The following is a 17,329-nucleotide window of genomic DNA, read 5'->3' as shown; positions in this document are numbered from 1 at the left end:
TATATACATATACACATATATATTATCTATCCATCTATATATATTATATCTCTATATACTGTATATACATATACACACACACACATATACATATGTGTATATATATATATATATATATATTTACACACATACATATATATACATACATATATACATACATATATATACATACATATATATATACATACATACATATATATATACATATATATATATATATATATATACATATATATATATATATATATATATATATATATATATATATACATATATATACATATATATATATATATACATATACATATATATATATACATATATATATATATATATACATACATATATACATATATATATATATATACATATATATATATATATATATATATATATATATATATATATATATATATATATATATATATATATATATATATATATATATATATACACATACATACATACATATATACATACATATATACATACATACATACCATATATATATATATATATATATACATACACAAACACACACCCATTATATTACACAAACAAAATAGCAGAAGTCCTCGAGCCTCTGAAATTGGCGATTTGATAAACAAAAGCCAAAGCCAGTAAAAAGTTAACAGAGAAATAACATATCTTCCTAAACCCATTTCACCCACATAAAAGGTTGCTATTTTTGAGCTTCTTTATTCCCATTCAGAAAATGCCATCAGGATTCTGGACTTCGCAACATCAGAGGTATTTTAATAGCCTTTATATACCTCAGTCTTTTCTTACAGTCTATATCTTCTTGTTGTGCATGACAAGTTTACACTACATGAATAAATGCTCCAGAAAAACCCTTGGATAGTCAACAGTTAAAATCCTGACATCTCTGCTCATCGTCAGATAATGATGCACCAATATTCCCTCTTTCAAGAGCAGCAGCGAGAAATTATATAATTCACCTTAAGCTGGCAGCAGAATTTAAAATGGTTCCCCAGTTTTAATATTCCCAATGATAGTTTTTTATCTCTGTGATTAAAACCATATTAAAGCACAAACAAGAGAAAAGAAACAGAACATACAGTATATCTACACACAATTATGCAGCTATCACTACACAGTCCCCATGCCTGAATTCAGACAGGTGCTGGACTTGTTACTGGAGAATTGAGATCTCACAAAAACTGAATATATTTTATGACAATCATTTAGACAAACACAACCTAAAGACACATATTAATTTCCATTAACATTCTCAAGGTGGACACGTTCAGTATGTTTGAAAGTTTTTGTTACATGTTTGGACTGGACCTGTGTCCTGTTTATTGTGATTGTAAGCCTCTCAGGGAGTTTTTTTTTCTTTAATAAAATTACTAACTACAGTTTCACTTAAAGAAAGCAATTCTAGAAAAGGATAGTCTGCGCAATACTGACAAAAACTCAAAAAAGCACCCTTTATCTTGGGTAGATTCAATTCCACAAAATATTTACACATAGTCTACAGTATATTAGTATGTACTTCTTTTAAAAGTAATACCTTCCAAAAAGTGTTAAAAAAGTGTTACAGGATCTACTTTAACTCAAAATTCACCCTATGACTAAGATGAACAACCTAAACTGCTGTGAAACTATGGCATACATATATTTAATCAAATTCATAACACGTCGACTACTGTACAGTTTGGTTTGCTAATTTATTTTGAAATGTTTGCATGATTAAAAATAAAAGAAACATTACTTTGCAATAAGCAATCTATCCCACCTGCATGAAAAAAATAGGAGATAAAAGGAATTTTTTAAACACATTGTAAAATGCTAATTACAAATTAAAATCATCATGCATGGAACGCATCCAGACACTTAAAATGTATAACATGTATTATATTCAATTGTAAAAAATAAGTAAATTAATGAAACAAGAATACATAATATAGTGTACGCATTACATCCCAGTCTAACCTAACAAAAACAGAAGATCCACATCAAATACTTGCTTGAAAGCATTTTTTTACACAAACAAACAGAAGACTTCACACTTCAAGCTCACTGAGGAATTGCATACATCAGAGTCTGCAGCAGCTCCTGCTTTAATAATTTTTTGTATGCACTATGGAAGTTTTACAAGGCAACAAGGCAAAATGAAGAACTCTGACCATTTTTTTATATTTTACTTTTCAGTCAGACATTGTTTTTCCAATGTATTTTCTGTCTACAGTCACAATAAGGCGATGATGAACTAACTTGTGACTTATTTCAGCATGACACAAAACTACTCTTTCCTTAACCAGTATGAATTAAGAATGAAATGTATGACTCCACAGGAAATAACTGTCAGGGAAACAGTGTGCCTGTGATATATATTGCTATACTGTAATTTATGGTTTCAAAAAATATATAGAATCAAAACACCATTAAGGTATGAATGAGCAAGGGATGCAGTATTAAATGAAAGGAAGAAAGTTCTTGCAACTTCCTCACAGGAATTCCAGCCCTACCCGTGTAGTTCTAGGATGTGACCAAGGAAATCCCAGTATATTTCTATGATTTAAAAAAAAAAACAAAAAAAAACCCAACACTCATCTACTTTAAGAACAGTAATCACATTCAAAACATTACATGTTCTATTACCCATCAATATTCATCTCATTAAACTGAAAATTAAAAAAAAAAAAGGTTTCAAACTATCCCATTAACTACAAACTGAAACTTCCTACAATCTGATAACACAGTAATAATTGTGATGATTTTATGTGAATTAGTTTTATCCCAAATGAGATTTCAGACCATTATTTATTATTACCAGAATATTTGGCTTCAATCAGACTAGCCAAAGTCTAATCATCCTAAGCACTGGCTCAATGTATTCTCTAAACATTCATGTATTGTATGTAACGTAGCAGGAAGATTCTATTTTCAACCCAAATTTCATTTTCATCTTAAGCACTTTATTCAGTTTTCAGTCTGAACAACTATTGTTTTATTTTCTCCCTTTACAGAATGTCTTATTTTCTTCAAGACTACTTGTGTAACAAATTGTATTAAGTTTTAGACACAACAGTAATCCATAAAAACAGATTCAAATTCATCATCAAGCAGTTTCTATTTCAAAAACCACTTCAAGTAATAAACAGAGATGCCAACATTGGAACAAATACTGTACTGTAGTCCAGAGTTTAGAAAACAGTAGTTTTCTATTAGATTTAGCAGCTTTAAGTGTAGAAAAGGCACCATTAACTCCCTCACTGCCAACCTTAGGGAATTTCTAATATACCTTTAACAAGCAACATATTATAAATATTTAACTATAGAATAATCAAAAAGTATCAAAGTATCAAAAAATGTCAATACACACTGCCTGAAAATAATACATCAAGATAAAAACTAACATGTTATAAGCATTATATATAAAAGTAATTTGCATGAATAATCTTTAACCAACAACTTTGCTCAAAATATAATAAAGTCCTTGAAGCTTTTAACTAACACGTTTTAAATGACCAAATAGCTATGCAAAAAGTTACAGGTCAGGTTGGGAAGCAAGCACTGACACAGCGCATTGCCGCATCCACTATATAACGAAACAGCTCAGGTTCCAGATTGGCAATCCCCCAGGCAGACACATGGTTCAGTCCCACCCCCACGAAGTGACCATCCATCTGCCTATACCAGTTGTTACAGTATATGGGAGTCCCCTTGTCCCCTGGTCCAGCCACCCAGCCCCTTAACGATGAGGATCCTGTGAGTCAAATCACCCCCGGGGAATCACACCACATGGCCATAGTACCGTAACTGACACACCCTCACAATGCAGGTAATGTGCCTCATTCGGGACTCCGTGAGCAACCCCTCATTTGACACAAAGTCAAACCAGCAGTACCCAAGGATTCTCCTAAGAGAGAGAGTACTGAAGAAGGAGTCCAGTCTTCATTTCAGGTCACTGGACAGTGTCCATCATGTCTCGCAACGATATAGCAAAACTAGAAGCACCAGGACTCTAAAAGACTTGGACCTTCATCCTTTTACAGAGATATTGGAAGCACCACACACGCTCTCTCAATAAGTCTACTGACATCATAGGAAGAGTCACCAGAGACATGAATGTCACTGCCAAAGTCGACACTCTCTCCGCAGACAGACACACTGCTGTGTCCAAGAGGTCATTAAAGGCCTGGATCTTGGTTTTTATCCAGGACACTCAGACTCATTGCTCAGTCTCCCAAGAGCCATAATCAGAGCCTCTATTGACTCTGTAAATGGAGCATCAGCATCGTCAGCAAAGTCAAGATCAGTGAATCTTTCATCATCAACAGATACCCCACAACCTTGCCCAACACCCAGTCCATGCAAGCAATGAACAGAGTAGGAACAAGAACACACCGCTGACGAACCCCGGAATCAACTTGGAAAAAACGCATAGGTTCTGCCTCCACTCTGCACAGCACTCACAGTACCAGTATACAGGCTGGCCATGATGTCCAGCAATCTTGAGGGGATCCTGCAAAGTCTCAGGATGTCCCACAGGGCAGCTCGATCAACTGAGTCGAATGCTTTATGAAAATCGATAAAGGCTGCAAAGAAACTCTGCCGATATTCATGTTTACGCTCCATGAGAACCCTCAGTGCCAGGATGCGGTCAATGGTAGACTTCTCAGGCGTAAAACCTAGGTGAGCAAGGGATCACAGATCCTATTGAGGATGACTCTAGTAAGGACCTTACCCAGCACAGAGAGCAGTGTTATCCCCCTGTAGTTGTCACAATCAATCCAGGTAGGGATGACAAGTCCCGTTTTTCAGTCAGCTGGGATGATACCAGTCTCCCAAATGTAAGCAAAGATTGCTTGCAATGCTAGGAGGACAGCCTTACCACCAGCCTGGAGAAGTTCACCCTGGATACCACAGAACCCTGCAGCCTTGCCTACCATCAGCTGGTTCACCACTTGTGCAATCTTAGTGAGACTGAGTGGTTCACAACTAATTGTTACAAAAGTTACAACAAAGACGGAAAATGTAAAAAGAAAACTGCAATGACCTAGAAAGCCAAAAGCTATCCAAGAAACGTTGACTTTTTTTTCCCTCCTTCTTAACAGAAACAATTTGTTGAACATTATTTTTGACATGCATTAAATTCTGGAGTCAGGGGGGGAAAAAAAAAAAGACAGCTAAAGTTACCAAACACTGAAATATTCAACTATGGAAGGGCCTGAAGTTCCATGCCATAATAATATAGCTGTACGTTTATTCGGAATGGTGTAGTTGATGCACAACACAGCACAAACAATGTAACAATTATGACATTTGACAGAAATTAGAGTATCAGAGTATAAGTAAGGAAAATTTTTGAAGGTGGAGCAACCTGATCATATGACATAATTGTGATGCAGTTATATGAAGCTGAAACATGCTCTGGTTGAGCTGTTTGATTACAAATACAGGGAAAAAAAAAGACTGGCTATCATGTATACCAAGTGACCAGTAAACCTAATGTAAAAGAGAATTTCACATAACACAGAGACTATTTAAAGTAAAACAGGAATATAGGACAATAACAATAACATCCAAAAATCTATCAGCAAAGCAAATTCGCAGAATACAGTAAAAGATTACAGCACTTAGGAATTTTAAATCCTCATTAAATCCTAAAAAAAAAAATCTTAAAACTACACTAGACACACTTTAGATTTAGATTAAATTCTAAATAAAAGATCATACCTTTCAGAGCTGGCAGTTTTTGTAGTTCCCGATTTTTACTGAGGTTAAAACGTGATGAACTCTGGCGTCTTTCTTTTTTCACAATCTGTGGTCCCCCAGAGTATTTGATTTTATTCAGCTGAGTAGGTGGCGGGGTGCTATTGCTGGGCCGTTTACTTGCAGTCTGCTGTTGCTGCGTCTGTTTGAAATAAAATGTACTCAAGTCAGAAATACAAAATTACTCACATGAAAATAACACAACTAGCATTTTTCATTTTCTGTTACAATACATGGAAAGTGATTTCTTATGCCCAAGCACCTGGAGAATATTTACCAAGTGTCATTGAACAATCAAAACATAACTTGGACAAGTTAGACAAGCCTTATTCCTATCTATTTGCATAAACAAAATATGTACCCTATGTAATACTGTACATAGAAAGAAAAGGACTTCTTGGCCATTCAAAGGGTACACAAATGAATGGCTAAACATAAATTAAGATTTGCATATCTGAATTCTTCCTGACTTGGTCACAGGCAATGTACATTACATCCACTAATCACTGTAAAAGGATCCATGGGGGAAGGAAGTTATTACTAACTTGCAAATGGGACATCAAATATGTTTACAGTATGCAACTATAAATGAGTATCTACACTGAACAAAGTCAAAGAAACTGTTTGATTTCATTTTTGTCCAATAAATGCAGGGATTAACCAGAAGAACAGTGGCATTTATTTTCTCAAACTGTAAGCTTCCTTCATTCTCCAGCAGAACATACAAAAGTTAACTTCACAATCCCCAACATTAAAGATGTCCATTAAAAAAAACTGACATGAATTAGCACCTGCTCAAGCTATTGCATTTCAGATGGTGTGAAACCTGCTCTATGTCAGAGACAGAAATAAAATCTGAAGAAAACAAATAGATAAATAAACAAACCAACAAAGTCACTCAGTTATACTTTATTCAGACAAAGTGTTCATTTGCAAGTAAGTAAAAATTTGATTATTAATAACACATCATAATTAAATAATCTATCAGCATCAATTCTAAAATTATTGCAAACCAGGAATCTGCAAATACGTGGAAATTTTTGGAATAGTAACAGTACAGTGCAGACATGAAATTTAAAAAAATGACTCATTCCAACACAAACCAATAAATGTGAAACTGAATCAGATTAATTTGTACACTAAAAAAAATCCAAATTTGTTATCTTCTGATGTGCTTCGTTTTGAAAATGCATGCGAGTGTTGTCCTTCTTAACTCCGGCATCTTGCATCCCTATCACTGATGAAAAAAGAAAATTCTGGCAATATTTAAGCTGTTCAGAATGATTTCAGGAATTGTGGAACCACACGTGAACTACCAGGCCATCCTCCCAATCTACTTTTTCATTCCACTACCCTAATGAATCAAACTTTTGCTTCCAGCAATTTTTTAAAGAAATCACTGCCTACAATAAATAGTTTGGATATTTTGTTGGCTTCACATTGTTGTAATTTGGTCAGCAGCTGAATTTTGTTTTTCTTGGTAAATCAGTCACAACACCAGTATGAAGCTGGTTCTTAGTTTTGCATAATAGGAGAGCTGATGTTTAGGGATGTGTCTGAAAATATGTAGAGCATCAGCTTATATTATTTACAGCTGGTAGCCGAAGCGTCCAATGTTATTTAGGGTGTAAACAGTCAAGGTGGTTTTGAAACCAAATGCCAGCTTTAATGTAAACCTGACAGGAAATAACTGCAGGTCAAAACTAACAGAGCATGACCTTTTGAGAAATCAACACACAAAACCACTTTATAAGTTGTTTCACCGCAGCACTGTAAAATTATTACATTGCAAGAAAAACAAAAAAAAACTTCCATCGCAAATGGGCTACTTTTGTCACTCACTATGTTGCCTGGCAATAAAGTCCCATCCAATTCGACTCGGTTCCATTCAGTTAAATATTATCTTACACTGAAAACATCCACTCATATTAAACTTAAACAGAAATACCAAAAAAAAAAAAAAAGGCCAATGAAGCACAGCAGTTATAAATAATAAACCGATATCAGGAATCAGAAAAAAAAGGATCTGTAATAAAAGAAAGGGCACTAAAGCCTGCTTCATTGTTACTGTGTGCATTTATGATCATTCTGACTTGACAGTAAATTGAAAAATTTTAAAAATATATTCTTATGTCATGATGTTCTAATTTTGTTCTCTGTATTTTAAGTTAAATGCAGCAAAATATAATTTGAGATCTCATATTCTAATAAGAGGCTTAAAATAAGTAGCAGGCTATTAAACTTTTAGAAATAATTGTTTTCATTCTACAGATGTAAGTTACCCTTGAAGGATTCAGGTGAATCCTGTGGCACTGTTCAAATCCGGTTCAACTTCAAACACTTTGCAGTTGTAAGTGACTTCAAGAACTGAATTTCAACATGGAGGCTGAAATGCTTAGGGGTTTCCTCTAAATATGCCAATTATTACAGACACTATAAATAATCAGTATGTCATTTGCTTTGAAAAACGATGAACCCAAAATAACACAGTAAATGTTATGTAGTGAAATGAAGAAGAAAAATGATCAAGCATACAGTATAATCTTCCCAGCAAGCACCCAGTGGTCATATGATATACAATTGCCACAGGTGGTACAGCATCCTCATTACATCTAGCGCTAACAAAAACCTCCATGTTCAGATTTTATTGCTGAAGCATAACATCCTAAAACTTTCAATTTAGACTACTGCAGTAACCACCTAGTAGACTTCTCTGAAGCAAATCACCAATGCACAGTCAAACACATTTTTTACAAATATAAACAAGTGTATCAAGTCAGTCACACATTAATCTATATACCTCAAAAGGCAGAGCTACATCCATGTCAATAACTGAGGAACAAAGGTGTACCTAAACTCAGAAGACATGGCATGGACCCACAACACTGAGGTAATACTGAGGAAGGCAGAAGTGCTAATTTAGAGCTATCTGGAGAAATGCACCATTGAACATACCCTTACACAATCATAAAGAAGTTAACATGAAATGAAAAGATGTAAATCAAACATTGCTGTAATAAATAAAACATTCAATTTCACATCAGCAGGATCAAAAAATATCCTTACTGCGCATCACATGAAAAATGTGAAGCATATGATGTGAACAGTTTAAGAAGTAGGACTTAGCTCTTCTGTTTATTTGTAGTTTGATATACTTGTAATTATTCCTCATCATGCGTTTATTCTGAGCTGAACAAAATGCATGTGTTTTGGCATTTTGTTGCCTCTGGCCATCATTCTGGATGCAGTACATAATTTATTCTTACTACTCAGGAACAAAAGATATGCACCAATTCCAATGATGTGGTTTATCAACTGTACTTGGTTTATTACAATTTACTACAATACTGCTTATTAATCTACCCAAAGAGCAACCTTAACAGTACAGAAAAGGACAGAGAAGTACTGCAACAGAAGAGTAACATTTTTGTTTTCTGATTGCCAAGAACAAACTTTACTCCTTAATGCAAAGCAGTAGCCGTTAAGGTATGTGTGTATCCTAAAAGATGTGCCTTTAAACAGATGCTAACCATTGATGAATCGCATTATTCTATGTTCAGAGAGCACATTTATACATTAGAAAAAGTGCTACTCACCACGTGGTGAGCTGTATATGTTCTTGTCGTTCATTTAGGGAACGGTGCTCTATCTCAATTTTCTTCAGTCCAGAAAGTGGGGATTGGGAGGGGTAAAAAAAAATAAATAAATGAGAAAAACAAAAATGTCTACGTATTTTGGCATATTTAATAATTCAAATTCAATCATTAAAGTAGTACAAGAAAAAAAAATATATATATTGCGGTGTCTAATCAGTTCCTTACAGAAGCAACGCAAGTCGAGAATGACTCATGCTCCTCATTGTGCATTATTATTTATATCTTTAATTACTGAGGCACATAGAACAGGTTTAAAATTACTGGATAACGTAATTATCACCACTAGCTTACACTGTTTATACTGGATTAAAGGTGTACAAGGGGTCTTTCGTAATTAATTTTGTCATATAATACTAGGGTCATCCCTTGATGGCTTTAGCCTAGAATAAGGAGGAAAGAGTTGGGAAGAACAGCTCAAAGAAATTAAAGAATGAAAAAATAAATGCACCTTTTCTTGAAGAAATGATGCATATAAATACAGCAGATTGAAGAATTAATCTACTTAGATCCCAAAACAAATAACATTTTAAAAATTTCTCAGTCCCATGTCTCCTCTAGATCAAGAATACCTCTATTGCAACCACCTCCCTATTTGATTAAAATTCTGACAACACTAAGAATAATTTATTTTTCATTACTGGGAATAATGTGTTAAGGAATAAATTTATCATATATATATATCTATAAATCATATGTATATCATATATATATAGATATATATAGATATAGATATAGATATAGATATATAGATATAGATATATATAGATATAGATAGATATAGATAGATATAGATAGATATAGATATAGATATATATATATATATATAGATATATATATATATATATATAGATATATAGATATATATATATATATATATATATATATATATATATATATATATATATATATATATATATATATATATATATATATATATATATATATATATATATATATATATATATATATATATATATATATATATATATATATATATATATATATATATATATATATATATATATATATATATATATATATATATATATATATATATATATATATATATATATAAGATATGGCGGCCATGTACCCCAGCCAATACCCCCAAGCCGCCAGGTGGAGCCCTCCTTGCAGCATGGAGGTCCCCAGAAGACCAGCAGGGCATTATGGACCATGTAGTTTTTGTGCACCGCCCTGCTGGATGCCATGGGGCCACGAGAGGGAGCTGCAGGGAGGACCAAGAATTCTTCATGCCCTATGACCCGGAAGTTCGTCATAGGAAGAGCGACGGCTTCGGGTGAGAAACATTATTTACCCTGACCCGGAAGGAATAAGGACTTGTGGACTGTTGGGAAGGAACACCTCCGGGTCAGGGAATATAAAAGGACTGTGGGAGCTCCCAGACGATGAGCTGAGTTGGGAGGCAGGGTGGCTAAGCGTCTGGGAGTGGAGGATTTTATTATTGTGGTTTATTGTTATTGTGAATTGTGGAGAGGAGCGTGCTTTGTGCACTTATTATAAATAAATATCATCTTTGGACTTTTACCTGGTGTCTGACGATAGTCTGAGGGTACAAGGGTGCGAGAAGCATCTTATTCTGTTACAATTGGCGTAGTCGGCAGGATTCTCTGGCCGTCAGTTTGGCAGAGGACCTGAAAAATTTTATTGTGGACAGAATATCCCGGGAAGACAGCGTCACACACACACACAGAAAATCGCCAGAAACCTCATCTTTATCAAGTCCGTCATGGGAAGAAGAAGACAAAGCAGAGCGCCAGCAACAGCGGAGGTCTAGCGCCGGCATTGCCTGCGCTCAAGAGGAGCTATGGAGCGGCTACGATTTCGAGAGATTTCGAGGAGGACGTCACCGACGCAGGTATGTACGGGAATGTACTGAATAATCTTTTAAATTAACACATGATGTCCCATGTACATACCTCCCAGATGTCCATCCGAAGGCTCTGCGGAGGCAGAAGACAGACCGAAGGCGATGGCACGCTCTCATTCAGGCAAACGAGTAACCCAAGCACTTCCGCATTACGGGTGCGGCGAGGACACGTGACCTACCACAAGGGATTCCAGGAAGGTGACGTTCCGTATCCAGCTGTTTGTGGCTTCGCCCAAGAAAAGACGGACTTGAGTTTTTCAAGGGGAAAGGGGAGGCGATCAAGTACCGCTCTCCTACAAAAAGGTAAGGAGGTCCGGAAATGATTGATCGGTCCGTCGATAAATTGATACAGACGGATCACAGTCAGCCAAAAGCGGCACCACGGTCCTACGAAAAGAACTCCAAATCCCAGGCTCCCTTGCGGGACCTTTCTGAGCACGATGCCAGGAGCGGCCGTGTTTATTGGCTCCCACCCGGAGGGTAAGGCTAATGATGGCTCGAGCATGCCTCCGGGTGAATTAAGTAACTTTTGGGCGTGCACGAGCTGGAAAAGTTGCTTCAGCCCGTGCACAAATTTTACAGGTGGTGGAGACAATAAAGAAGATCACTGGGGATCTGGGAGCAGCGGCGGCGCCTTTAAGGAGGGTGGATGAATTCCTACGGCGATTTGGTCAGGAGTCTCCCATTATGATTGATTTGGCGGTACAGGTGAGTTTTACCGGTACCGTACAGAATAAGGGGACACAGAGTGACCGCGGCCCGCTGGTTAATTAGTAGCGGGTGCCAAGTCACTACGAGCCCTACAAACGAGTGTGGTGTGATGACAGAAGGGCGGTGGAAGCACTGATCGCATACCAGAGCAGCTGAAAAGTGCTGTCTCGGGCGATGCGGTGCTGAAGACGCCGCCTCTGGTTTCTTTAAAGTCAACGGGCATGCAAACAGCAAAGAGGCTCTCTTTCTCTAATAGAGAGACTCAAGCTGTGCGCCGACCCCAGAGTAAGCAGGAGATCCCCGAAATACACCGTGGGTCTCCTGACAAGGTGGGAAAAAGGGCGGAGAGCAGCGAGGCGGCCAGAAAACCCTCCTTGGCGGGGGAAAGGGTGGAGCTGACCGAGTTCCCGAGATGTTTCAGGTCTCGAGAAGAGCCAACCAGGAGGACTTCGTCGGTGCTACAATTGCCAGCGACGGGTCACGAGTGGCGCCAATGTCCCCGGGAGACAGGAGGTACACCGCCCCCAAGGTTTGCTCGAGGACAGGGCAACGCAGTCAGAGCCCGGATGACGCGTCCTCTTGGAGGAAGACTTCCCTCTCGGGGCAGGCCGCTCGAATCTTATAATTAATCGCTGGGGAGTACTGTAAGATATGGCCGGCCATGTACCCCGCCAATACCCCAAGCCGCCAGGTGGAGCCCTCCTTGCAGCATGGAGGTCCCCAGAAGACCAGCAGGGCATTATGGACCATGTAGTTTTGTGCACCGCCCTGCTGGATGCCATGGGGCCACGAGAGGGAGCTGCAGGGAGGACCAAGAATTCTTCATGCCCTATGACCCGGAAGTTCGTCATAGGAAGAGCGGCGGCTTCGGGGTGAGAAAACATTATTTACCCTGACCCGGAAGGAATAAGGACTTGTGGACTGTTGGGAAGGAACACCTCCGGGTCAGGGAATATAAAAGGACTGTGGGAGCTCCCAGACGATGAGCTGAGTTGGGAGGCAGGGTGGCTAAGCGCCTGGGAGTGGAGGATTGTTTATTATTGTGGTTTATTGTTATTGTGAATTGTGGAGAGGAGCGTGCTTTGTGCACTTATTATAATAAATATCATCTTTGGACTTTTACCTGGTGTCTGACGTATAGTCTGAGGGTACAAGGGTAGAAGAATCATATTCTGTTACAATATATATATATATATATATATATATATATATATATATAGATATATATATATATATATATATATATATATATATATATATAGATATATATATATATATATAGATATATATATATAGAGATATATATATATATATATATATATATATAGATATATATATATATATATATAGATATATATATAGATAGATAGATAGATAGATAGATAGATAGATAGATATATAATATTATTTGTATATATATATATATATATATATATATATATATATATCTCAAGATAAATCTGGTAGTCTACTGTGATCATATTTTTTTTCTCTAAATCCCATGATAAAATGCCCCTCATTTGTTGCTACATAGCACTAAAATGTAAGCTCTGGCACTGTTCAGCAATGAGTATCAGCTTAATATTCATAGGTTTAAAACTATATAAATTTCCTCTACAGACTAGTTTGAGTGTTCTGCTCTACCCACAACAACAGTAAAAAGCAGGCTGTGTCAAGTTTAGACACAACTAAATTAATAATTTGACGGGTCTGGTTGAAGACTGTTACAAAGAGTTTAGTGCTTAAGAGGATTAAAAGATATGGTCCTAGAATATTATAATCACTATAACATATTTAATTAGGTTGAAAATATAAAAGCTGCAGAGCACTGTACTGATAAACATTTACACATACCGTGCAATTTATTTTTTGGTCATGAAAGTCACTACTTGTAATTTTATTTAAAATGAGTCACAGCAGTGGGTCTTCCACAAACGTTCACTACCCGATGATTTCACATCAGACAGATTAACATTGCTCGTTTGTGGGGTTCACAACATCTGTGTCACTTATTTCTTGTCGCTGCATTCTAGTCATTGACCTTCCACATGAGCATTCATTTGCTTTCTGCACTCATGTGCACACACAGCTTGCCTCTACAAAGACAATAGCGAGTCACAGACTAGCCACAGCCAACTTCATTGCAGCACACAGTCGATTGCCTCTGACTTGAATGAAGGCTACAAATAAAAATTGCCTGAAAAGTTGCGTAATGTGATGTAGCCTTAACCTGTAGTTAAACTAGAAACCAGCTGAAGTCAATTATCCAACACAGAAAAGTGAAAGGAAGGTGACATGACTCACTGTCATTGAGAATTCTACTGTTTCAAAATTACACTGAATATGTTAGATATATGAATGAGAACAAAAGAGTAAATTCACTTTAACACTACAAAGCTGGCAGTGCTAACCACCCTCAAGCAGGTTACCTGTTGGTTACCCTTGCCACATGTAATCCAAGTTTTTTTCTTCCCTTGATACTTCATTGGTATAGAGTATGTGGATAGAATAACATTTGTATTTACACTTGCATTAAGTATCTGTCGCTACTTGTGTCTGGTTTGCCTCCTGGGTCCTCTCTGTATGGAGTTTGTATGTTCTTTCCAGTCAGTGTGGGTTTCCTCGCACAGTCTAAAGACATGCACATTAGGTGAATTGGCGGCACTTCAGTTGGAGTTAGTGTGTGCTTGGGATGTGGGTTTGTTCGGCCTGAGATGGACTGATGCCCTTGTCCAGGGCTTATTTCACCTTTCTGTCCTATGATAGGTGGGAAAGGTCCCAGTCCTCCTTACAACCCTGGCCTGGATTAAAATTCATTAGAAAATGACACGACAACCCATTTTTGAACTTTTTAAAGTGTGCTTGGAGTTTAAATTATTACAATGTCATCTTCAGTTTGTTTATACACAGTTTTTTTAATATGAGCAACTGCTATCTGATCACAATCAGATCACCAGATATTAAAGTTAATGTGAGGTGTAAAAGTACCCTTAGTTGCACAGCTGTCGCAGGCTTTTATTTAATAAGACACAATGGGTCAAACAGCTATGGAAAAAACAAAACAAAAGTACCCAGCAGAGGACTACATTTATGTATTCAGCACAAAAAGCTCTAAATAAAACTTAGTAATTATGAAGTGATGTCTGGTCTCAGGCAAGCATGACATACCAAAACAGGGCTGAATGGGGCAACATTAAGAGGGAAAATTTCATTGTATTATTTATTTTGAAATACTGCATTTTTTTTTTATATAGACTTCAACTAATTTGTTATTGTTATGAGCCTTGGCATGCTTCACCAAAGCTGGATGAAGAGATATGTGCAATTTGTGTTATGTTGTAAAATTAAATTTGCCTTCCTGTCTTATGGATTTGTTGAGCAGGTGTTCATACATGTGGCCAAGTGAACATGCACAAACAATGTTTTCATTGTTGCTTGTTTTAAAAGCTTTTCCCTTACAAATGCCCCCAAAAATAAAAAAGGAGTGGAAGCTTTAGTATTTAGGATACAGACATCAAGACCACTGGTGCTTAACATTCATCTGTACAAAGTGAACTATGCGCATGCCCAGTGTTGCATTCTTAAGCCATTATTCATTGATACCACCAATAAGGTTGATTCATTCTGTACACCTGTGCAGACAATTGTCAAGTAATTCTCTATACCATAAATACTTACTGTTCACCTCCTGTGCCTATGCCTCTAACACTTTTTTTTCCAGACAAAAAATTTACTTTAGATTTTTCAACCTTTTAACATTGTCTACACAAATGCTTATTTAAAGAAAGATTCTTTTCCATCTTACATTTTAGCAAGACATGTTTTCTTAGATATTTGAAGTTAGTGTATACAGACAGATATAGACAGATATACCAACCGTTAGAACTTTTGTTTAGCTTTTTACAGAATATCAATGAATAAATATAATAAACTAGCCAAAGCCCGTGTAAGAATAGGAATGGAAAACGGCGAAAAAGGAATTCAGTATAACAAAGGCTTAGGAAACCACTGTCGCAGTATAACGAAAATAGCAAGGAGCGAAACCAATGCCAATGGTCGAGAGAGTACCTTCCTGTAGCAGGTGTCACGCACGCGCGAGTAGGAGACCGCGGACGGATTCGAGCGCACCTGGGGACACATTCGCCGGCAGGGAATGGCGGGGTACTAACTTTCTCCCTCTGCTTCCTCATAGGAGAAAAGACATCCCTCCACCATAAGCCGGGTTTTGACCGCAGTACGGTACTTCCGACCTTCCTCCGCCATCTTGTCCTGATGTCATCAATCCCATCCTCCCTCACGGTCCTTCCCAGCATTCCTCCACTTCCGGCTCCTCCCTAATAAAATGGCCTCCGACGCCATGATACGGCGTCGCGCATATGAACTGTTTAGTTTATATTTTTGACCTGCTTTCTTTTGATTTATTGTGGATTGTCTACAATATACGGGGCCGGAAAACCCCAAACGTTTATGCTGTGTGCTTTTATATCTTTTACACAGGCTACGGAAAACATAGACATATATAGATAGACGCCGTATTCACTGTGTTGCCCAGTCGACACGATAAGTCAGCGCATCCGCCCTATTGCGAGTGGTAAAAGTGCCATTTAATTTAATACAGGTAGACGTGGAAACCGGGTTTTCTGATGAAAAAACAGTAACGTTTTAAACAGTATCGTTTACATACAACAGATTTTGGCAAATCGTTTACATGCAATTATTCATATCCATTTATACACTAAAAGCGTGCGGATCCCACGGTCTTAGAGTTGGTGGGCGGGGCTCTCAGTCTTGCGTGCCCTTAGAGTTGGCGGGCGGGCTTGGCTCTCTGTCTTGCTTGCCCTTAGTTAGAGTTGGCGGGTGGGGCTCTGTGAGTTGGCAATCGTGGCTCTCTGTCTTGCATGCGGTGTAAAGTCAACGTGGCTCAGAGGTGCATGTGGACTTTTGCACAGACGAAAGCGAACGATGGCTGTGTTTGGTGAGTTGTTGCGTGCCTCGAGAGTGACGCTGGACTCAGGAGGACGGTTAGTGCTGGCGGGCGGGGCTCTGTCTTGCTTGCCCTTAGTGAATTATATATATAGATAATAAATCCTTCTCAAACACACACCAGAATTACTTAAAAAAAAGTAATGTATGAAGAAAAAGAGCAGACAGAGTGAGGCATATTGGTGTTTGTAGACATTTCTAAATGTATATGAAAGAAATCTGTATCTGATGCCTTCTTTTTAAATATGTTACTCAAATTCTCAAGTGTAGTTAAAATACATACAAACCCACAATTGTGTTTTTTTCAGGGAGGAAATAATATCAAAGGTGTATTAGTAATTCTGTT

At 37.2% G+C, this 17,329-nt stretch overlaps 1 protein-coding gene across 1 annotated transcript in view; it reads right to left on the bottom strand.

The window, feature by feature from the left end:
- The window catches only part of ppp2r5d (protein phosphatase 2, regulatory subunit B', delta), a 70,745-nt gene that overhangs the window by 36,966 nt on the left and 16,450 nt on the right, over positions 1-17,329 (bottom strand). The window contains exon 3 of the mRNA XM_039739110.1: positions 5,707-5,884. Coding sequence (XP_039595044.1) covers positions 5,707-5,884 — 178 coding nt within the window. The remainder of the gene's footprint in view (positions 1-5,706; positions 5,885-17,329) is intronic.

Source organism: Polypterus senegalus, chromosome 16 (assembly GCF_016835505.1).
Source record: "Polypterus senegalus isolate Bchr_013 chromosome 16, ASM1683550v1, whole genome shotgun sequence".
Classification (NCBI taxonomy): domain Eukaryota; kingdom Metazoa; phylum Chordata; class Cladistia; order Polypteriformes; family Polypteridae; genus Polypterus; species Polypterus senegalus.
This window is presented reverse-complemented; position numbering and strand designations above follow the sequence as displayed.